Here is a 19,965-nt window from a genome sequence, read left to right on the forward strand (position 1 = left end):
TTGTTTTAAGGGTATATCAGGCACATCTATCTCACAGTCAAAATGGTTCACACTTTAGATGACGAAACTCAATGGGATTGTCCAGTGGTAGTAATAGAGCGGCGTCAGTAGGCCACCTTTACATCCCTCCTTAAATTATGACCACAGAATACAAGATTATCACATGGAATGTCAGGGGCCTAAATAACATGTCCAAGAGGTACAAGGTTCACAGTTTTCTTAAACGAAGAGGAGTGCACATAGCTATCTTACAAGAAACTCACTTGTTAGAGCAGGAAATCAAGGCCTTGAAAAAGCGCTGGAGGGGACAAATATTTGCCACTACCGACTCAGCATTTGCGAGGGGAGTGTTGATATGGATAAGACCAGGCGTTCCATTACAGGTTCTCCATACCTTGATCGACACTAAGGGGAGGTATGTAGTGATTTCTGGTAGATTGGACGGGAGAGAGGTAACCCTTGCGGGACTAACCACGAACAGGGAAGATTCTTTGACTGACTATCACTGGTCATGAGCACACTCCTCACCAGCACCACATTAATTGGAGGAGACTTTAATTGTGTAATGGACACCGCAATGGATAGATCACACCCACCGCTGTCACAATCCGCAACCTATAAAACAGCACTGCACTTCCAGCAGTGGCAAAAACACTGGCAATTAACGGATTGCTGGCACAAACTTAATCACCCCAATACAGAATACTCTTTCTATTCAGCAGTTCACAACCTGCATGTACAACTGGACACCTTTCTGGCGTCTCCAGAAGTGCAATCTGTGGTGGCGAAGGCTGAGTATCTTAGCCGCACCATCTCAGATCATAATCCATTATTGATTTCTTTGGCCTGGTGAGGCAAGAGACCTCTGATTCCCACTTGGCGTCTAAGAGCAGAGTCACTTGAAGACAAAGCTTTTAGGGCTCAACTGAATACGCAGATCACAGACTTCTTTGGGAACAATGCTGGAACTGCTTCATCAAGATCCATTTAATGGGAATCCTTTAAAACAGTGATCAGGGCATATTGTATTAGCACAACTGTAGGAGTACGGAAAGTGTTAGAGACAGAACTAGGTGATCTCGAGAACTCCCTTAGGGATCTCGAACGTAAACTCCAGACACAACCCGACCTCTCAACACAACTAGAAGAGACAAGGGCTAGAATAACAGAAACTAACACTAGATTGTCTCGTTTCGATTACAAGCAATTCTTGCAGAAGCAACATACAGAGGGTAACAGAGCAGGTGCCCTATTGGCCTGATTGGCCAAACCACTCCAACATCAAACCATAGTGGTAGAGTTGGAGACCACCCCGCGTATTAAAGTATATGGGCAGAAGGAGATCAATGCCACCTTTTTTAAAAAATATTACTCAGAGCTCTATGCCCCCCTCACCGAAGTACTCAGCGACGCTCAATTACAAGATCTGGGAAGCCTCAACCTCCCGGCACTGGGAGAGGAGGATAGAATAGCCCTTTCGAGCCCCATATCGCTTACAGAAATAAAGACCGCAATCCAGAGTATGGCCAGGGGCAAGGTACCAGGAGCAGATAGCCTCCCCTTGGAGTTCTATCTTACGTATCAGGACTCATTAGCCCCCCAGCTCAGCATACTATATGCGGAGGCATGGAATAACAACAGCCTGCCTCCTTCCACTACAGAAGCCATGATGATTCCTCTTCTGAAACCCACCAAATCCCCCACAGAAGTTCGATCATACCGACCACTATCAATGTTGAACATAGATTATAAAATACTAAGTAGGGTGCTAGCTAACAAACTTTTACCACACATGTCCTCCTTAATCCATTAGGACCAATCAGGATTTATCCCACAGCGAAGCACTGCCCAAAACATTCGTCGATTGATTTCACTCCTTCATGCTCTGCCCTCTGATGCAGCTAGAGCAGTAATCATCTCGATAGATGTCGAGAAAGCTTTTGATAGCTTACGTTGGGACTACCTAGAACGAGTCATTCTGCAACTAGGTCTAGGGGAAGGGTTTGTCAAATGGACAAGGCTTCTCTATACAAACCCCACAGCGAGAGTGCGCACTGGCCGTACAATATCCCTTTCCTTTACCATAGGTAGGGGCACAAGACAGGGCTGCCCGCTATCACCTTTAATTTTTGTGTTGGCAGTTGAGCCTCTCGCCCAGTCGGCTAGGTCCCAGAGGTTTTATGAATGCATTACAATCAATGCCTGGACACATCATATTGCTCTATATGCGGATTACATGTTACTCTTTCTCCGGAACGTGGAGGCCGACCTACCAGGAGCAATGACAATGTTAGATAACTTTGGGGCTGCATCCGGACTCCGGATAAACTGGGGGAAGTCGTCCATTTTTTCCAGCTACAAGGGGTATCGAAGAACCAGTGGACAATCGGGGCCTCCCGTGGTGTCCGTCCACATTCAAATACCTAGGGGTTAATATCTATCACTCAGCTGAGGATCCACTAGAAGGGAACATACAGAGCACGATTAGGAGTATTAAAAACAGCATGATATTCTGGCAGACACTGGGAGAGTTGCACTGATTAAGATGATAGTATTGCCTAGAGTGTTAAATTACTTCGCAACCATCCCACTCATAATACCGAGGGTAGTATTTAAAACAATCTCGTCCTTGATTACAGGATTTATATGGGGAACCAACAGACAAAGAATAGCATTGCGCACCCTCCAGAGAACAACAGAAGAGGGTGGTTTGGCTGTCCCCGACTTCGAACTATACTATTGGACGAGCCAACTCCAATGGCTGGCACGATTTATCAGAGCACCCACAGTGGGGGAAGCACTGAGAGCCTCTCTCCACTGCACTAGAGATAGAATTCTGGGCATCCTACTAAACCCCAAGAAACAGAATAAACTTCTCCTGGTGGAATGGGAGGCATCATGTCACTGCTGGGAACAGTACCTAAAACGAACACACACCAGTACACCATACTCACCAGAGGCCCCCCTGATCTATGTGGGAGCTATTGCAGGAAATCATGTGATAGGGGGTATCAGCCGATTCATGGCATTTCAGATCGACACCATAGGGGCCCTATATAATAATGGGAAACTGTGCTCCTATGCGGAACTGCAGGAAAGGTTCCAGCTACCACCAGGGCTGTTCCTAACCTTTAACGTGATTGCCAGAACTCTTCGTAGACAATGGGGCACAGGGCTGGAGGAACCCCCCAGACATACTACCTGTGACCAAATATGCACTATAGGAGACCAAGGGAGGTTGATCTCAGGGATATATACATCTCTACTAAACAGCACATGTCTTCCCTTGAATAAACTTAGGACCAAATGGCAGGGGGAGCTAGATATTACAATAGATGACGCACAGTGGTCCAGAATAACCTCACACATATATACAGTTTCCAGAAATGCCAGGTTTAAATTAATAAACTTATATGTCTTTCATAGGACCTACCTAACCCCATATATGATATCAAAGATCTATGGTGTAGAAAATGCCAGCTGCCCTCGATGTGCAGAATTAGCAGCAGAGTTGTTGCACATGCTCTGGAGTTGCCCACTAATTGGGGAATACTGGACAGGGATATTTGAGTCACTCTCCACCTGCACAGGCAGAATAATACCCCGATCAGCCATAGTGGTGGTTTTGGGGGATTTCCCCCGTCCTAGCAAGCATAAAATTACAAACCGATTCATAGACTTGGCCCTGATACTGGCAAGGAGAGAAATAACCTCGCACTGGAAAGACCCAAAGGGCCCACAGATAAATAGTTGGAGAAATACATTAATTAAATGGGCAGAAATTAAAGGGACAGTACTACTAAAAGAGGTACTCAGGGGCCTAGGAACTAGAGACAATGCTCAGCATTGGAACACGATACTGGACAATTTTAGAACACCCGACAATACTAACTCTGATACAGAGGCTAATATATCAGAACCAGACCATGTATAGCTGACTAAGACATTCCCATTGAAGACTGTACAAGAGACCAAATATGTAACTCATTTGTGAACTGAACAAACACTTCTATGTAATTGATAGAATGTGCAGAAGGGATGAGGGCGGGGGGTCACAAAAAGATGGGAAGTTATTTTGTTCTGTATGCGTTTTCATACAAGTATAAAGCAATAAAAGAGATTTAAAAAAAAGAAAACAGTGCCTTCAAACTCAACGTGTGTATTGTGCAACAAAAACAACACAGTGCAATAGTAAAGTTCCATCCCCACAAGGGGACAAAAGATCCTAGGCCAGGGAGCCAATAAGCCAAAAAGCCCCTCCAACAAAGTACAAGTACCTTTTTAGCGGCTTCCAGGAAAATGTACCTCCAGATGAAACAAAGTGAATGTTAGGGGGGGGCCAGCCAAGCCTCTTCCTGTCGATGACGGGCGAAGGACGGGCCCTCCCTTGGCCCGGGTTTTGCCCGGGCGACGCCCACGCGCATCCCGCAAAGCGGGAGCGCAATAAAATATTTAAAGGGGCTCAAAGCTTGCCCCTTCCACCAGGCTCCAGGCAGCAAAACAGCAGGAGCATGATAAAATATTTAAAGGGGCTCAAAGCCCGCCCATTCCACCAGGCTCCAGGCAGCAAAACAGCGGTCTCCACGCTTCGAGTGAGCAAGGCAGCTTGGTAGTAGAATTAAAAGCCAACATGAAACATGAATCCGGTAAGAAAATACCGGCTCATGCTATGTTTAGTTTTCAAACCTTTTGGCCTCAACTGTCAGGTTTGTGCCCACATCAGTTATAAGGAGTTGACACACATATTATATTCATTGTGGCACCTACCACACTGACATTGTATGTTTGAGTTATACATTCAGCCAAAATAAAATACCTACATTTGCTAAAGTAATAAAAAAACATAATCTACCTACAGAGAAAATAATAGATAACGCCTGGAATCTTATCATAACTACACAAGCTTTCCCTTCACACATAAAATTCTATGTGGGCTTCGAAACGTGAGTCAAAAGTAAGGTCCATAAATATTTTGTGAGCAGCAGCAACAAACAAAGTATTATTGGGTATTATAGCTTGTTAGAATGTGAAAAGTTCTAAATTCTTTTAATTTTTTCTCCTGTGAGTGTAGCAGTAAAAGGATATTACATAATATTAGCCTCTGTGGTTTGACATTAAATCACAAGTGGGTCAGTAGACCTCTTTGCAACATCACGAAACACAAAGTGCCAAGGCTTCAAGGCCAGCATTCTATAGTCAGGCCTGTTGGGCAATGCCCTTTTGATAAACTAGGCAAGGGCATTATGCCTTTATTCTAATCCTACTAATACAGCTGTGATTCTGAGACTCTGCAAGCCTCATGCAGCAATGATTTTCAGAGCACTGGAGTAGCCGAGGCAGTGGTACAGGCCTATTGCAGATGTCCCTCAAACCATATGAGATTTCCATGCAGACTGAACCTCTCAAACACGTTATGGGACAATTGTTTCAGCCAAATTTGACATCACTGAATTTGGTACCATGGCTCCTGAGAGCAGACAACATCGACATTTTACTTTCGGATAATCTAAATTGTAAATTTCCTCTATATGGGCTCATTTTCCTGCAGTTAAAGTGTGTAGGAAGAACTGAGACAAAATTTGTCTTCAAAATTCAGAGTGTCAAGGTCTTTTTAGAGGACCTGAAGAAAGAATTACCGCCAGTGAGAACACCCACTCAGTTCCCTTGGGAGCTCAATCTAGTTTCATCTAAATTAGTGGGCCATATGTTTGAACCTGTTGACAAAGCATCATTATACTATTTTTCTTGGAAGACAGTTTTTTTGTTAATGTAACATCATTTCATAGGGTTAATGAACACAGGTTAATGAAATTCAAGCCTTCTCAGCTGTTAAACTTTACACTGTCTTTCTTTGACCGGGGTGGTGAGGAAGACCCACCTTCTGTTTCTTCATAAAGTAATAACTGAATTCCATATTAACTAGACCCTCAGCAGAAGCACTGACAGCCTTCTACGGATACAGACACCAGTAAAACAATGTTGTCCAGCCTCCACGATCAGCGTTATGGTGAGAAACAAAGTATTTTCAACTGTCTCTCAGCATGGCAGCGATCTGGTGTTTTAGATATTGTGTAAAATGGGCACATTATCAAGGTTCCCAGCTCTTCTGTTCAGATCCCACCAGTGAGTTTGAATCTTGCAATTTTGGATCATCTGATAAGGGAGACACTTTTTCTTCTAGGAAGAGATGCCATAGAAAAGGTATAAATTCAACAAAGAATAATAAGGAAGTCTATTGTTAAATCAAGAAAAAAGCCAGGCAGATGAAGAGACAAATTCAGGAAGTTGTCTCATCAAATGTTTCTGCATCTTCAGCATAGCAATTGGATGTGCTTTCTGGATTTGCAGGATGCCTGTTTTCATTTTTCCACATGCAAAAGACACATATTTCTTTTCCATGATTTGAAATTGGAAGGAAACACCAGTACAGAGGTCTTTATTTAGAGTTTAGCTTCTGAGATCTTACGTTATAAACGAGGCAGATATGCTGTACTATATTACAAGTGAAGTTCAGTATTTGTTGTGTATAGTACAATGGACAAGATGTCTGTCACATTTTAAGAGTATCCCATCTGCCAAATAATAAATGCTGCCCAAAGTTCTTCCTTTAGTGTATGTTGAAGTCTGCTACCAGAGCTTATATTAACATTTCCGGCATTTCTCCACTTAAGGGTGGGGGGTTTATTTAACTTACTAGAGCAATTGGTTGCTCAGGGCATCCTCTTGTCCAATGCTTCCTCAAGACCTTCAGTTGAAAGTAGATTTATTCTTCTGGTTGGGTCTTCTACTGAATGTAAAGAAATCACTGTAAATGCCTTCAAAGATAATTCCATACGTATGAGCTGCTCTACACAGAGAAAGAGGAAAGGTTTCTCAAGAAAGATTGCTTTCAAAGTGCCACAAGCGCCTTCAGCTCTGACTGCTTCTGTTTGATTCAGTACCTCGGATGAGTTTGTTCTTAGACACAATGGCCTCATGTGTCTCACCAATGTGGGAAATTAAGTTGCATGTGAGACCCCCTGCAGGAATTTTTTGAAGATCAGTGGTGCCAGATTTGTAAAACTGGGTTGGCAATTGTGAGGAAATGGGTTCTGCCATTCAAATCTGCCCAAATCTTATTGCTTTTTGACCACCTGGTATGTGACATTTTTGCTGTGGTTGAGTCTCACAATCTGTTACTCACTCACAGTAAATTCATGGTAACGGACTGTGCATTTTTAGCAGCAAGGCTAAGGGGTACTTGGCTGGTTACACATGCACGCATGTGTGCACAAGTGAAATGGCTGTATGTGGGTGAATCCTGTTGTGTGCAACCCGTTAACTGCGCATAGGTAGTCTGGCACTGAGTGGACTCTGCAGGATTGGATATTGACCTGGGGTAAGTCTCATAATGTTAGTGTACACTCATTGGAAAAGTCAGTGTGGTTTACTGTCTTGTCTGCAGCGACACTCCAGTAAACTCTTATGGGAAAGGTTACTTTAGTTTGCAGTTTGCTATTCTTTGACATGCAGAGATCAGTGACATATCGAATTATGGCATAACCAGTAGAGGAAAATCAATTCTGCAAGTTTAAAAAAGATACCTGTACAGCTTATGGGTCAACCAGGAATATCCCCAGGCCTTTTGTCTCCCTGCTGTGCCAAGTAAATTAAATTTCTCTCCAAGGCAGGAACAAAGGCTTCCCCACAAAAAGGGAGCACTTAACAGTACTTGTCTCAGCTCCTGAGGAGGAAAGTGATGGAGAGTAAGGATCTGCGTCAGTCACACCGTACCAGGGATGGGCCTGCCCAAGCCCACTAAACAAAGGAGGAAGCCAAGGCCTCTGGAGCAACACAAGAGGGGACTCCCTTTGAAGATTTGGTGGTAAAGGCCCTGGCAGTGATGTCAGCGAGGGGCGGAGCGGAGGTCCCCAGTGCAGATGTGACAGTGACACCAATTTGAAATGTCCCAGCAGGCTGTGCAGGAAGGTTGGGACAGGGGTGGAGAGGTGATGTGGCACCCCGGAATAGGCCAGAAATGCTTTGCTTCTGGATCATTCTGCCCTCACTTAGAATGTCTTGCGCAAAGGGGGAGCTCTCTCTTAGTATTTTTCCGCTGAACACTGGGAATGGATGTAGCAGCCATTGACAATTGGAAGGAAGACCCTCCTGATGCCATCTGGACTAAGGACTCTAACTTCAGTTGACCCCAGGACCAGTGGGAAGCTGGTCCTTTTACACCACCTGAAGAATAGTTGAAGGGGAATACTGAGCTTCTACTTCAAGGAGGAAAGTGGCCCAGAGAAACCAAGAAGAAAGGGTAGCACAGGAAGCCATTAAAGCCCTTGAAACCATCTGTCTGTAAAGTTTGTCACCTTAGCGGCCAAGAGGCTGAAGGCAAGAGCTCTAGGTGGCTTGAGCTCACCACCCACAGCAAAATGTGCCCAAAAGCATGCAAATCTGCCCAGGGGGACAGAGATATGAGGAGGAGAAGAAACTTGACTGTTGAACCCCGAGCAAGGCCCCTGCCAACTCCAAATATTTACCCCAGTGTGGTTCAAGGCCCACTGGTTCCTGCAAGGAATCTTTTTTTAATCTAAAGCCACAGGAAGGGGGCTTGTTTGGAGCACCCTCACCAGAGCCCCAAAAACCTGTGAATACCAACCTCTGGGCTGTGCAAGGAAATTGGGTCTGGGAACCCATCTCCAGACTCCTGCTGCCAAAGGTGATCGATGAGCACCGTTGCAACCCCCCACAGGACTGGAGGCAGTGGCCTAGTACCCTGTCCCTGGGCCCAGGAATCAAGGAGGTGCAGGGGAGTAATGCCAGGCTCCCTCTAGTAGTAGGTGGCCCTCCCCACTCTCTGCATCCGTGTCTGGGGGAGTGGGAGTTTGCTAAGATAAGCCGTACCTTGCCTGCAAGGTGGGCCAGAGAGACCTGCCAGCTCCTGTGACATTACAGAAAAGTGCTTCTCGCACAGGGACCCTGCGGGGCAGTGAGTGTTAGGTTTCCTCAGCTGCCCCGATCGTGGAAAGCACATGGGAATGCCCAATTGAGGCAGTGCATCCCCAAGAAAATGAAAGTAAAAAAGAGCATGTGCGGTGCAAAGCCTCGCGGCTACATAAAAGGAAGCAACAAAGCCACTCATACTTTATTTGCGAGCTCGACAGGAGGACCCCATAAGGACCTGTGGGGATCCTCAAGTTGGCACAGTTTTTCAGTACATGGTGGCCCCAACAATGTCCAAAAGGGTGCAGGGGAGCTGCAGAAGTGTGGCAGCTCCTCTCCACAGGATTTAAAACAGTACTGAGCCTAAGTCTGCAGTGTCCAAAAATGAAGAACCACTCCCTTCGAGTTTCAAGCATTTGCCATTCCCAGGCTGGAACATGTACACTTCAGCTGGGAATGCAATGCCCTCTACCGGCTAAGTTTATGGTCACAATCAGTGTGGCCTAATGGTGCCTAAAAGGTGTGTACAAGATGTGCAACACCATCTATGGGTAAAGTTTATTGTTACATGCTTTGTGAACCAAATGTGAAGCCCTTTAGGTGCTGTTTTTATAATTGCATTTTCAGTGGCTGGTTAAAAGTAGATAAAGAGCACACAGACATGTAATAATTATTTTTAAATGCTTTATTGAAAGACTAATGTTGATGGTGATTACTGATAAAAAGATATATGCTTTATTAAAATTAACAAGTGCATCTCCATATGTTTATTTCTGATTATTGCATTTTGTCTTAAAATTATGATATTTTGACATGTGGCGTTTTTTTTCTTAAACCTTTGACCAAGTCACTGATCTTAACTGATGTGTTTGTTGATCTTGACCCCTTTAGGGGGCCAGAGGTGATTACTCAATGCCATCACAAGCTGTTTTCATCAATCTAAAGTATATTTGTAAATTACTGCATAGTATTGAGTAATGTGTGTGTGATAAATGTGCTTTTTTCAAAAGAGAAAGCTCTGACTGGACAGTAATTTATTGAGTGATGATGTTGCTTGTCAGTGAATGGTGATTATTAGCCCACACCGCCCTCCATAGGTAGGCCTTGGACTGCTCTGCTCCGCTATTCTGAGAGTCAAGTGCTACAATGGGATGTTTAGTTCCCAGTGGAGGACAAATGCAGGCCCATCACTTGCGTAGGCCACACAACTAATGTCCTGTTTCTTTACAGCAATGTGAACTGTTGTCATATGCATTGCATGATGGTGGTACAAGAGTAGAAACCTGTCTGGTACCCCCTCTGTTGTCCATTGCTTTCTGAATCGTTAATAACTGATGTTTCTCTGGAGGATGAGGAGCCCACATCTACAATCTGTCACCTCAAGGTCTGTGGTCTTCTAAAGACTGTAGTTATCACACCAACGTGATGATGTTGAGGCACTAAAGGGTTCAAACTTAAGCTTTCTTCTGCTTTAAGTGGATAATATGTCAACCATGTGCTATCTGAAGAAGCAAGGGTGTACTCTGTCAAAGATGCTCTCAAAGGAGGCTTGGACAGTTTCCCACTGGTTGATAAGGGAAATTTGGCTGACAGTGATGCATAGACCTACAAAACACAAAAACAGCCAAACTGAGTCCTCACTTGCCATAGCAGTACTGTGGGGATTGGAATTGCCCCTATATAGTAAACGTGTGTGCCCCCCATCCTGACGAACCTCACTGCATGTGAAACTTGTGTCCTCATTTTTATGTCCCTTTGCCTCCAGAACATGTTAAATCCTGTAAGTTCTCTGAGGAGTGGGTACATTATTGACCATGAGATGCAGGACCTGGCTATGAGGTCAGACGGGTCCTTATAAGCATTCTCTATAGTGCAGGTACGTGCATGTCAGATGTATGTTTTTGTATGGTAAATGTTAGTAGGATTTCTTGTATGCAAACATATAAAAGCTGAGGTCAGTAAGATCCACTGCTGATTGCCCTTGCATTTACATGGCACAAGATTGAAGCTGTGATATAGCTTCCTAGATAATTAAATTATATTGCCTTCACCCTTTAGTTGGAGGGTGGAACCCCAGTTGTTATATGCTTTTGTGCAAGAGGCCTCATCATTAACATCTAATTCTTTCTGCCCTTTCTCAACACAAGCATCTGGATAAAGGAAATGTATTCGCTGATGAAGTAAGGTCTATAGACTTAGCACCTCAGTCGCAATCGGGTCAGGGACTTTATTCTCATTATGTTATCATTCGAAAGAAGGATGGGAGTCTTCATCAGATTTGGCACCTCCCAGCATAGAAAAAAGATGGCAGATGACACAGGGATAAAATGTTGACACTAAACCAGGTTCTGCATTCCCTTCAGGAGTAGGACTGGCTTGTTCCTAGGTCTCTTAGATGTGTACTTCCATATTTTGATTATGGAGTCTCAGAGGAAATTTCTGAGGTTTACTGTGAGGAATAATCTGATATAGACTTATAGTTGCAGATTCCTTACCTTAGAATTTCCCCCAGACGTCAGACTGGATCCGGATATTTTTCTTCGAGCAATAGTCTGCGTGTCGGTAGGTAGCATCAGTCGACTCTGCGGGCGTTATTGGCATGGTAGTCGCCTTGATGACGTTAGAAGTAGTATATAGACGCCACCTTTGTGAAGTGATGTCAGTTATTTTCTTGCTGCGCCACGCGCTGATCCGGAGAAGAGCTACCCTGGTCTCTTTTTGACTGACTTCGACCGTTTTTTCGAGTGAGATACTTAGTGCGTCGAGGATGTCTCCGAAGACCGGTTTCAAGCCATGCGAGGACTGTCATCGCACGATGTCAGTGACAGATCCACATCGGATTTGTTTGTGGTGTCTTGAGCGCGACCACAACCTGAAATCATGTTCCAAGTGCCGGGCCATGCATGCGAAGGCCTTGGCACTCCACTCTGCGTAAATCCCGGTCTCAGTCGAGAGGAAGGTCTCGAGACCGTTTGCGGAGCCATCACCACTCTTCATCTTCATAATCTTCGGGTGCAGGTAAGAAAAAGAAGTCGTCGACGAGGACCCATCACTCTCCGACTTTGCCCCGACGCTCGGTTGACGTGACACGGGAGGAGCATCGACGCTCAATGCCTCCATCCTCGAAGCCTGCGTCTGGGTCCGCTCCACGCTTCCCCGAGTTTACCGGAGTGACCCCGTCCAACTTAGAGTTCTATGAGGCCATGCGCCTCATCTTTGGGTGGACCGACCCCGATATGGTGCCTTCAGGCCCAAGGGGTTCAGTTGCGGGGCCTTTGGGTTCCGCGCTGGCAGCTTCGGCTCTGGCCACCGAGGTCCCCTCCAGATCCGCTTGCGGATCCTCGCCAGTCGCACCATTGAGAGCTTCCCCGGCGCCGGGTTTATTTTCGATGCTCCCGACGTTTTTAGTGCCCACTGTCGATGTCGACCTGATCCTTATCCCCGACAACTCTGAGTTGGAGTGACGTCAGCCGACGCGGCCTTTGTCTTCAATGGGGCCCATTTGGCCCAGGGCGGATTCAGACCCTTTTTCTTAAGGGTACGAATTCGGGGAAGGATTGGAAGGGTCCCCGGACCCTTATGAATACCAGGATGACCCTTCTCTGGACTGGGCTCAGGAATTGGGCCACGCTAGTGGTTTGGATACTTCTCCAAACGCTGGCATGCTGTCTCCTCCTACCGTGGCTACGACAGAGGGAGCAACTTATGGTATGGTGGTCAGTAGGGCAGCTGAGGTCCTTGGCCTTGAGCTTCCTACTGTAGAGATCAGGTCCAATCTCCTGACGGAGGTGCTTCAGCCAGGGGCTTCCACATCCGAACCCCCTTTACCGTTCAGTGAAGCCCTCACCGATGTCCTTTTGGGTACTTGGTCCAAACCCAACACAGGGCCTCCTGTGAATAGGACTATCGCATGCCGCCATCGGCCTACTCCGAATGATGCTAAATTCTTGTTCCAACACCCCACGCCTGAGAGTCTTGTCATCCAGGCTTCCTCTTCTTCAGGCGCATTCCCTTCCGCACTCCTGGATTGGGAATCAAAAAGGGTGGAATAATTTGGTAACAAGTTGTTTTCTTCTTCCAGTCTCGCGCTGCGGACTGTGAACACCGCATGCCTTTTGGGCCACTATACTCACTCGTTGTGGGATACGGTTGCGCAGATTCTGCTGCAGATACCGAAGGAGGCCTTTGCTATTGTCTCCCAAGCTGTGAACGATGGGAGAGATGCGTCGAAGCTCACAATCCGTTGTGGGCTGGACACGACTGACTCTCTGGGCAGATCAGTCACTACAACAGTGGCCTTGAGATGCCACGCCTGGTTGCGTACTTCTGGTTTTTCTGGGGATGTCCAACAGTCCCTCATGGGCATGCACTTTGATGGCTCCCTTTTCTTTGGAGACAAAGCGGACTTGGCCTAGGAGAGACTCAAAGATTCCTGGTCTACGACTCGGTCCCCTGGTCTTTCTTCTGCCCCTCGCTCCCTGCAAGTCCGCTTTTCGCCCCTTTCGTGGCCACGGAAGGGGCTCCCTGTCGCATCCACCACCCAGCCACCGTACCACACATGCTGTCTAGCCTCTGCGTGGCCAGGGATGTGGAATCCCACGTGGAGGTGGGACAGGCAACCATAGGTCTCCCCAGTCCACCTCTGCCCCCGCTGCAGCCTCCAAACCCTCCTAGTCGTTCCCTTACTTCCATCCAGTTGATGGCAGTATTCGCCATCACCTGCCCGATGGGAATCCATCACTACGGACAGGTGGGTTTTGCAGATTGTTCGAAAGCGCTACTCCTTCCCTTTCAAATCTGCTCCACCAGCCATGCCTCCATCCTTCTGCCACCTCCCAGAGGATCATTTGCCGCTTCTCTGCCAGGAAGTCGCAGTTCTCTTGGCCAAGGGAGCTATAGAGAAGGTCTCTGTGCCTGAAGTAGGTTGTGGTTGTTATTCCCGCTACTTTCTGGTGCCGAAAAAGGACAAGGGCTTACGTCCTTTCCTAGACCTTCGGGACCCAAACTACTTCCTCAAGAAGAAGAAATTCAAAATGCTCACCCTGGCTCAGGTTCTGTCTGCCTTGGACCCAGAAAACTGGATAGTAGCATTGGACTTGCAGGACGCTTATTTCCACATCCCCATCCTACCTGCCCACAGACGTTACCTACGATTCGTGTAGGTCACGAGCAGGGCCTTACCAGCGCCCCTCGGGTGTTCACAAAAGTGATGGCGGTGGTTGCAGTTAGTCTGCGCAGGTTAGGGGTATCAGTCTTCTCCTACCTCGACGACTGGCAGTTGAAGGCGTACTCGCCCCAGAAGGGTTTTTCCCACATTCAGACTACGGCTAACCTTCTGTGCATGCTGGGGTTCACTATAAACATGCTGAAGTCACACCTGACTCCCTCTCAGACGCTCCCGTTCATCGGAGCTGTTCTGGACACAGTGCAATTTTGGGCTTATCCTCCCGAAAAGCGAGTCCAAGACATTCAGGCTATGATTCCAATCTTTCAGCCCCAGTCTTGGGTATCGGTAAGACTGACTCTGAGGGTGCTGGGCCTCATGGCCTCCTGCATCCTGCTAGGAACACATGCCAGATGGAATATGCGGGCTCTGCAGTGGGACTTGAAGTTCCAGTGGGTGCAGCCTCAGGGGAATCTCTTCGACGTGGTCCAGACCTCGGAGGGGACTGCGAAAGACCTGCAGTGGTGGCTTTCGAATCCGCATTGGGTCCACAGCAGATCCCTCTTCCTTCCCAAACCAGATCTATCTATAGTGACAGATGCATCACTTCTGGGTTGGGGCAGCCACGTGGGAGAGGCGGGGATCAGAGGCCTCTAATCTCGGCGGAATCTGGGCTTCATATCATTCTTCTGGAGCTCTGGGCGATCATGCTTGCGTTGAAAGCATTTCTTCCCTCTCTCAAAGGGAAAGTAGTGCAGGTGTTCACAGACAATACTACCTCCATGTGGTACTGCAACAAACAGGGCGGAGTAGGGTCCTGGACCCTTTGTCAGGAGGCACTACGCCTCTGGACATGACTGGAACATCAGGGCATTACCCTGGTGGTTCAACATCTGGCGGGTTCTCTCAACGCCAGAGCGGACAAACTCATCCTTTGATGCACAGCCGATCACGAATGGCATCACCATCAGGAGGTGGAGCAAAGTCTCTTTCAGCAGTGGGGAGAGCCTTGGTTAGATCTGTTCGCCTCTGCAGAGAACGCGCAATGTCAGCTGTTTTGCACGTTGGAGTTTCCAAGGCGGCACTCGCTCTGAGTCGCTTTTCATCTCGAGTGGAACTCCAGCCTCGTTTCCGCGTATACCACTTCTGCCGAGAGTTCTCAAGAAAAGCAGGAACGACAGGGCCCAAGTCATCTTGGTGGCTCCGGCCTGGGCACGGAGAGTCTCGTATCCAGAGCTATTGAGCATGTCCATCGATCCTCCACTCAGACTGCCTCTTGGGGCGGATCTTCTGTCGCAGCAACAGGGGACGGTTCTTCACCCAAACCTGTCCAACCTCCGCCTTCATGCGTGGAGATTGAGTGGCAACAGTTGACGACTTTTGATCTTCCACCCGAAGTCTGTGATGTTATCTTGGCAGCCAGGCGTCCCTCCACCAAAACTGTATACGCCTGTCATTGGAATAAATTTGTAGCATGGTGCACTAACAAATCTGTTGATCCCCTCTCTGCTCCTCTATCTGAGATTCTTCTGTTCATTCTTTCTTTGGCCCAGCAGGGCTCTGCTTTGGGCACCCTTAAACGGTATTTACCTGCCATTTCAGCCTTCCTTAGGTTACCTGATCAGCCCTCACTCTTTAAATCTCCTATTGTGAGTAGATTCCTAAAAGGCCTCACCCATTTATTTCCTCCCACTCCATTTATCATGCCTCAGTGGGACCTCAATCTAGTCCTTATTTATTTAATGTGTACTCCCTTTGAGCCGATGCACAATTGTCGCTTACAGCTTCTCACCTTCAAAATTGTCTTTCTTGTTGCCATCACCTCTGCTCGCAGGGTGAGTGAGCGTCAAGCCCTCTTGTCTAAAACTCCATACTAGTCTGTACACCCTGGTTTTGCGCACTAAAGCTTCCTTCCTTCCAAAGGTGGTTATGCCTTTTTATGTAGACCAGTCCATCACCCTGCCTACTTTCTACGCACCCCCACATCCTTGTCATGAGGAGGAGAGACTCCACCGTCTCGACCCAAAAAGAGCATTGGCGTTCTATCTTAATTGTACTAAAGATTTCTGGGTGGACGATCAACTCTTTGTCGGGTATGTGGGTGTGAAAAAAGGGAAGGCGGTACAAAAATGTACCATCTCTCAATGGGTACTTCTTTGAATAAAAATGTGCTACGCTTTGGCCAAGGCGCAACCCCCTGAGGGCCTGCGCGCTCATTCCACCAGAGCGACTGCTGCATCCACTGCGTTAGCACATGGAGTTCCTGTCCTGGATATCTGCCAGGCAGCTACGTGGGCATCCCTGCACAAGTTTGCTAAACACTACTGCCTGGACAGTCAGGTCCATCGGGCGGCTACTTTGGTCGTTCGGTCCTGCAGGACTTCCTAGTATGATCTTGGTTCGCAGCCCACCTCTCAGGATGGCATTGCTTGTCTATCTATTCTTAGGGAAGGAATCTGCAACTAGAAGTCTCTATCAGATGTACAAGTTACTTATCTTCGGTAACGAAATATCTGGTAGAGACATATTCTAGTTGCAGATTCCTTACCGCCCACCCATCCTCCCTTCTAGGGACAGGGATTCCCCCCTTTGAGGTCTTTAGCTCTGGCGCACCAATCTCAGTGTTCTTAGCGGCTCTGCGCTTTGGCATGGAAAGTCGTTAAAAGAAACTGAAGTCACTGAGCGAAGGCATCATCTATATACTACTCCCGACATCATCACTGCGACAACGACGCCAAAGACGCCTGCGAAGTCGACCGACTCCACCTACCGACACGCAAAGGTATTGCTCGAAGAAAATTCTTCAGATCCAGTCTGACGCCTGGGGGAAATTCTAAGGTAAGGAAACTAGAATATGTCTCTACCGGGTATTTCGTTACCGAAGGTAACTTGTCCTTCATTTACAGTTCAGAGTTTTTCCATTGACTTGTCTTCATCACCAAAGGTATTTACGAAGGTGATGGCAGTGGTTGAGCTGTTTTCTATGCCTATACCTTGATGATTATCTGATAAAAGACCCTCTTCAGTGATGTTATGTTACTCACTGTCATGTACGATCAAGCTGTATTAGAATTGGAGGTTGGTTCTTGACCAATGTGAAGAGGTCTCATCTTTTCCTGTGTCCACATCTCCAGTTCATAAAGGCAATTTTGGATATGGAATGACTGCTGATGAGTGAGTACCAACTAAAGTTGTAACAAAGAACACAGGAGATTGCTTCTGACAAATGGATGCTGATGGCCACAGTCACGTGGTGTGCGCTGACAGGATTAGTCAATGACTAAATGCTGAGAGAAATCATTGGTTGCTTTGTGACTACACAGGTTTTAGAGGCCAACACCTTCAACTCCTCCCGGTGAAATTTCTTTTCTTTCCCTCCTTCTTTTTTTTTAACAAGGTAAAAGCACGTTTTTAATGTTGCCCTTTCTCTGAAGCGGTTTCCTGCCAATATCCCTTTTCCCTGAGGGCAATCCTGAAACTACAAACAATGGATTCTCTCTAAGTGGAGATATCCTGCATAATGAGATATGCATGATGAGAGACTTCCTGGTTTTACTCTGTGTGGCAGCAGTGGCTGAAGACAAAATGTTCCTGAGTTTGAGTCTAAAACATATAGAGGACACAAATATGTGTTTCTCACTTGTAGAGGGATTGCTAATAGTACATGAAGAAAAGGAGCTGAGGCCTGAAAAGCTTGTTTTCCCTGTCAAAACAGGTGTTAAGAGTTACCTTGTTTCACTTGATATGTAGTAGATAATCTGACGATTGAAGCTTCGGATTTTAGCTCTGTGCCTCTTCACTATATTGTCTGGAATTTGGGTAACATAATTGTGTTCATAAACTACATATAGTAAGTGTACTGCTAACACAATACTGATTGAATGTATATCTACACTGCTCTTTACTAATTGACCTATAATACATATGAATTTTGGGTAGTACTTTATGCTGACTTTCTAAAGTCTTAATTATATGAGGTATAAATCAAATATCTTAAGCTCCTGTGCAGTAATAACCTTTTGTATTCACATTTATGCTTGCTTTTGTATAGGGGATTATGATGGGGCACTGGCTGTGTTTACTGAGATGCAGCTACTCGCTCAAGAGAAAGGACTTCCCAACAATGGGAGTGGTACTCCGATAGGTAATGTTACCTTTTGCTATCTTTTCTGCGTATTGGGATAGGACTTGAATGCATGGTAATATAAGTGTATCCTTCATATAATATTTCGCATTTCTGGCTTTCAGTTAAAACAGATTCTAATGGAAAAACACCAACAGAGGGAATGTTGGCTTTTAAATAGAAATGAGAAAGCACTGAACTTTGCTGCCCCTTTACTGCTTTGGTGCCCCTTAGTGTTAAAGCAGTGAAAGAGCAGCCTCCACCTGTGAGCATCTTTCTTTGATGGTTGTCCCCACAACGACCCATGTGGGTCATGGTAAGTCACGCAAATGTCCTTTGGATCATCCACCGGTTCCTTGTAATCCCGGGACCTACTTTGTCTCCTGTTTTGGTAGCATGGCTGTCCTCATGCGGCTTCAGCTCATTGTTCCCTGGAGACTGGGCATAAGAATTGCTCCAGAATTAATTTCCTCCTACAAAGAACTGTACTTAACACTGTGCTTAGTATTGCAGTGTGGTGGATTAAAACGCATGAATATTGACGCCATCTTCCCTTGTTCAGAAAGACATGAAATATATTATAAACGCCTTCAGTAGTTATGGTGAAGTCCAGAAAGGATGTGAAGCGGGTTCATAAATTGGTTTGGCTGAAGCTGCATTGCCGCCAGCGTATATGTTAAATTCAAACCTATATGAGTCCCTGAATGAGATGCTGCTCAGTTTCCTAGTATGTGCTGCAGACACAGATCAATTTTAGCAAAAACAAGTGTATGGCACCCCTTCTGAGCAGGCACACCAGAGTGGAGTGTGTTCATAATACAAAACCATGAAAGCTAAGATCAACTTTCATTCATACTGCCTGTATGGCATAATGAAGCTTGTAGCCTTTTGTGCCAAAATGTGGCCTTTAAAAACCAGGGCGACTGTATTTAATGAAGGTATATTGAGCTAGGCTTTATTTTCCCCAAGGTGGAAAATGCACTAGAACAGTAAACCCTGCACAGAACACAAAGATAAAGCGCCTTGTGCAGCTTTTACACAAACATTAGCAGTGAACAGGTCTCCGCACTGCTTTCAAATCAACAAAGCCGTACGTGCACTGTGAAAATCAATACTTCGTGGTCCTCGAACTCGCTTACAAATAGACTAAATTGTATATTAAACTTCATTCGTAGTGTGCAGTGCACATGCACACATCTCAAAGCATCCTGCAGGTCATGACATTTCTTACTAACTCAGTTGCTTCTTTTTACAGCTAAACAGGTTGCTGTCACTAAATCCTATATCTAACATTATGCTTACTAATTCCTTGGCAGACTTAGACCACATTTATTACCCCGGTCCTTTCTTGGCATTTCAAGACAAAGAACTGGGCAGTGTATCATTGTCTTGCACTAACAGAGCACCAAGAATAGAAAGCGCACATCTTAAGTAGATAATGGGCCTTCGATGTGTGGCATTTGTCTGAGAAACAGAGCTAAATGATCACAGTTAATTTATCTGCTGCAGTTTATTCTTAAGGAGGTGTAAACATCACCATCCACGCACATCCTGGAAATGTGGTGGGATTGACCATATTGCAAGAGTGCTGGAAAAAGAGACCAGCAATATAGGTGAGGGAAGTGATGAAAAGTTACTTGTAAGAGCAAATTCATGGAAAAGGTACATGGAAACAAATTGGGAGGATGAAAGATGGAAGTAAGAACTGATAATAGAAATGAAGGAAGGAAGGAAATAAAATCCACATTGC

The 19,965-nt window shown here is 46.0% G+C and overlaps 1 protein-coding gene across 1 annotated transcript in view; it reads left to right on the forward strand.

The window, feature by feature from the left end:
• Positions 1-19,965, forward strand: part of LOC138285069 (40-kDa huntingtin-associated protein-like) — a 665,864-nt gene that overhangs the window by 358,588 nt on the left and 287,311 nt on the right. The window contains exon 7 of the mRNA XM_069224556.1: positions 18,144-18,236. Within this exon, the coding sequence (XP_069080657.1) occupies positions 18,144-18,236 (93 nt within the window). The remainder of the gene's footprint in view (positions 1-18,143; positions 18,237-19,965) is intronic.

Source organism: Pleurodeles waltl, chromosome 3_1 (genome assembly GCF_031143425.1).
Source record: "Pleurodeles waltl isolate 20211129_DDA chromosome 3_1, aPleWal1.hap1.20221129, whole genome shotgun sequence".
NCBI lineage: Eukaryota > Metazoa > Chordata > Amphibia > Caudata > Salamandridae > Pleurodeles > Pleurodeles waltl.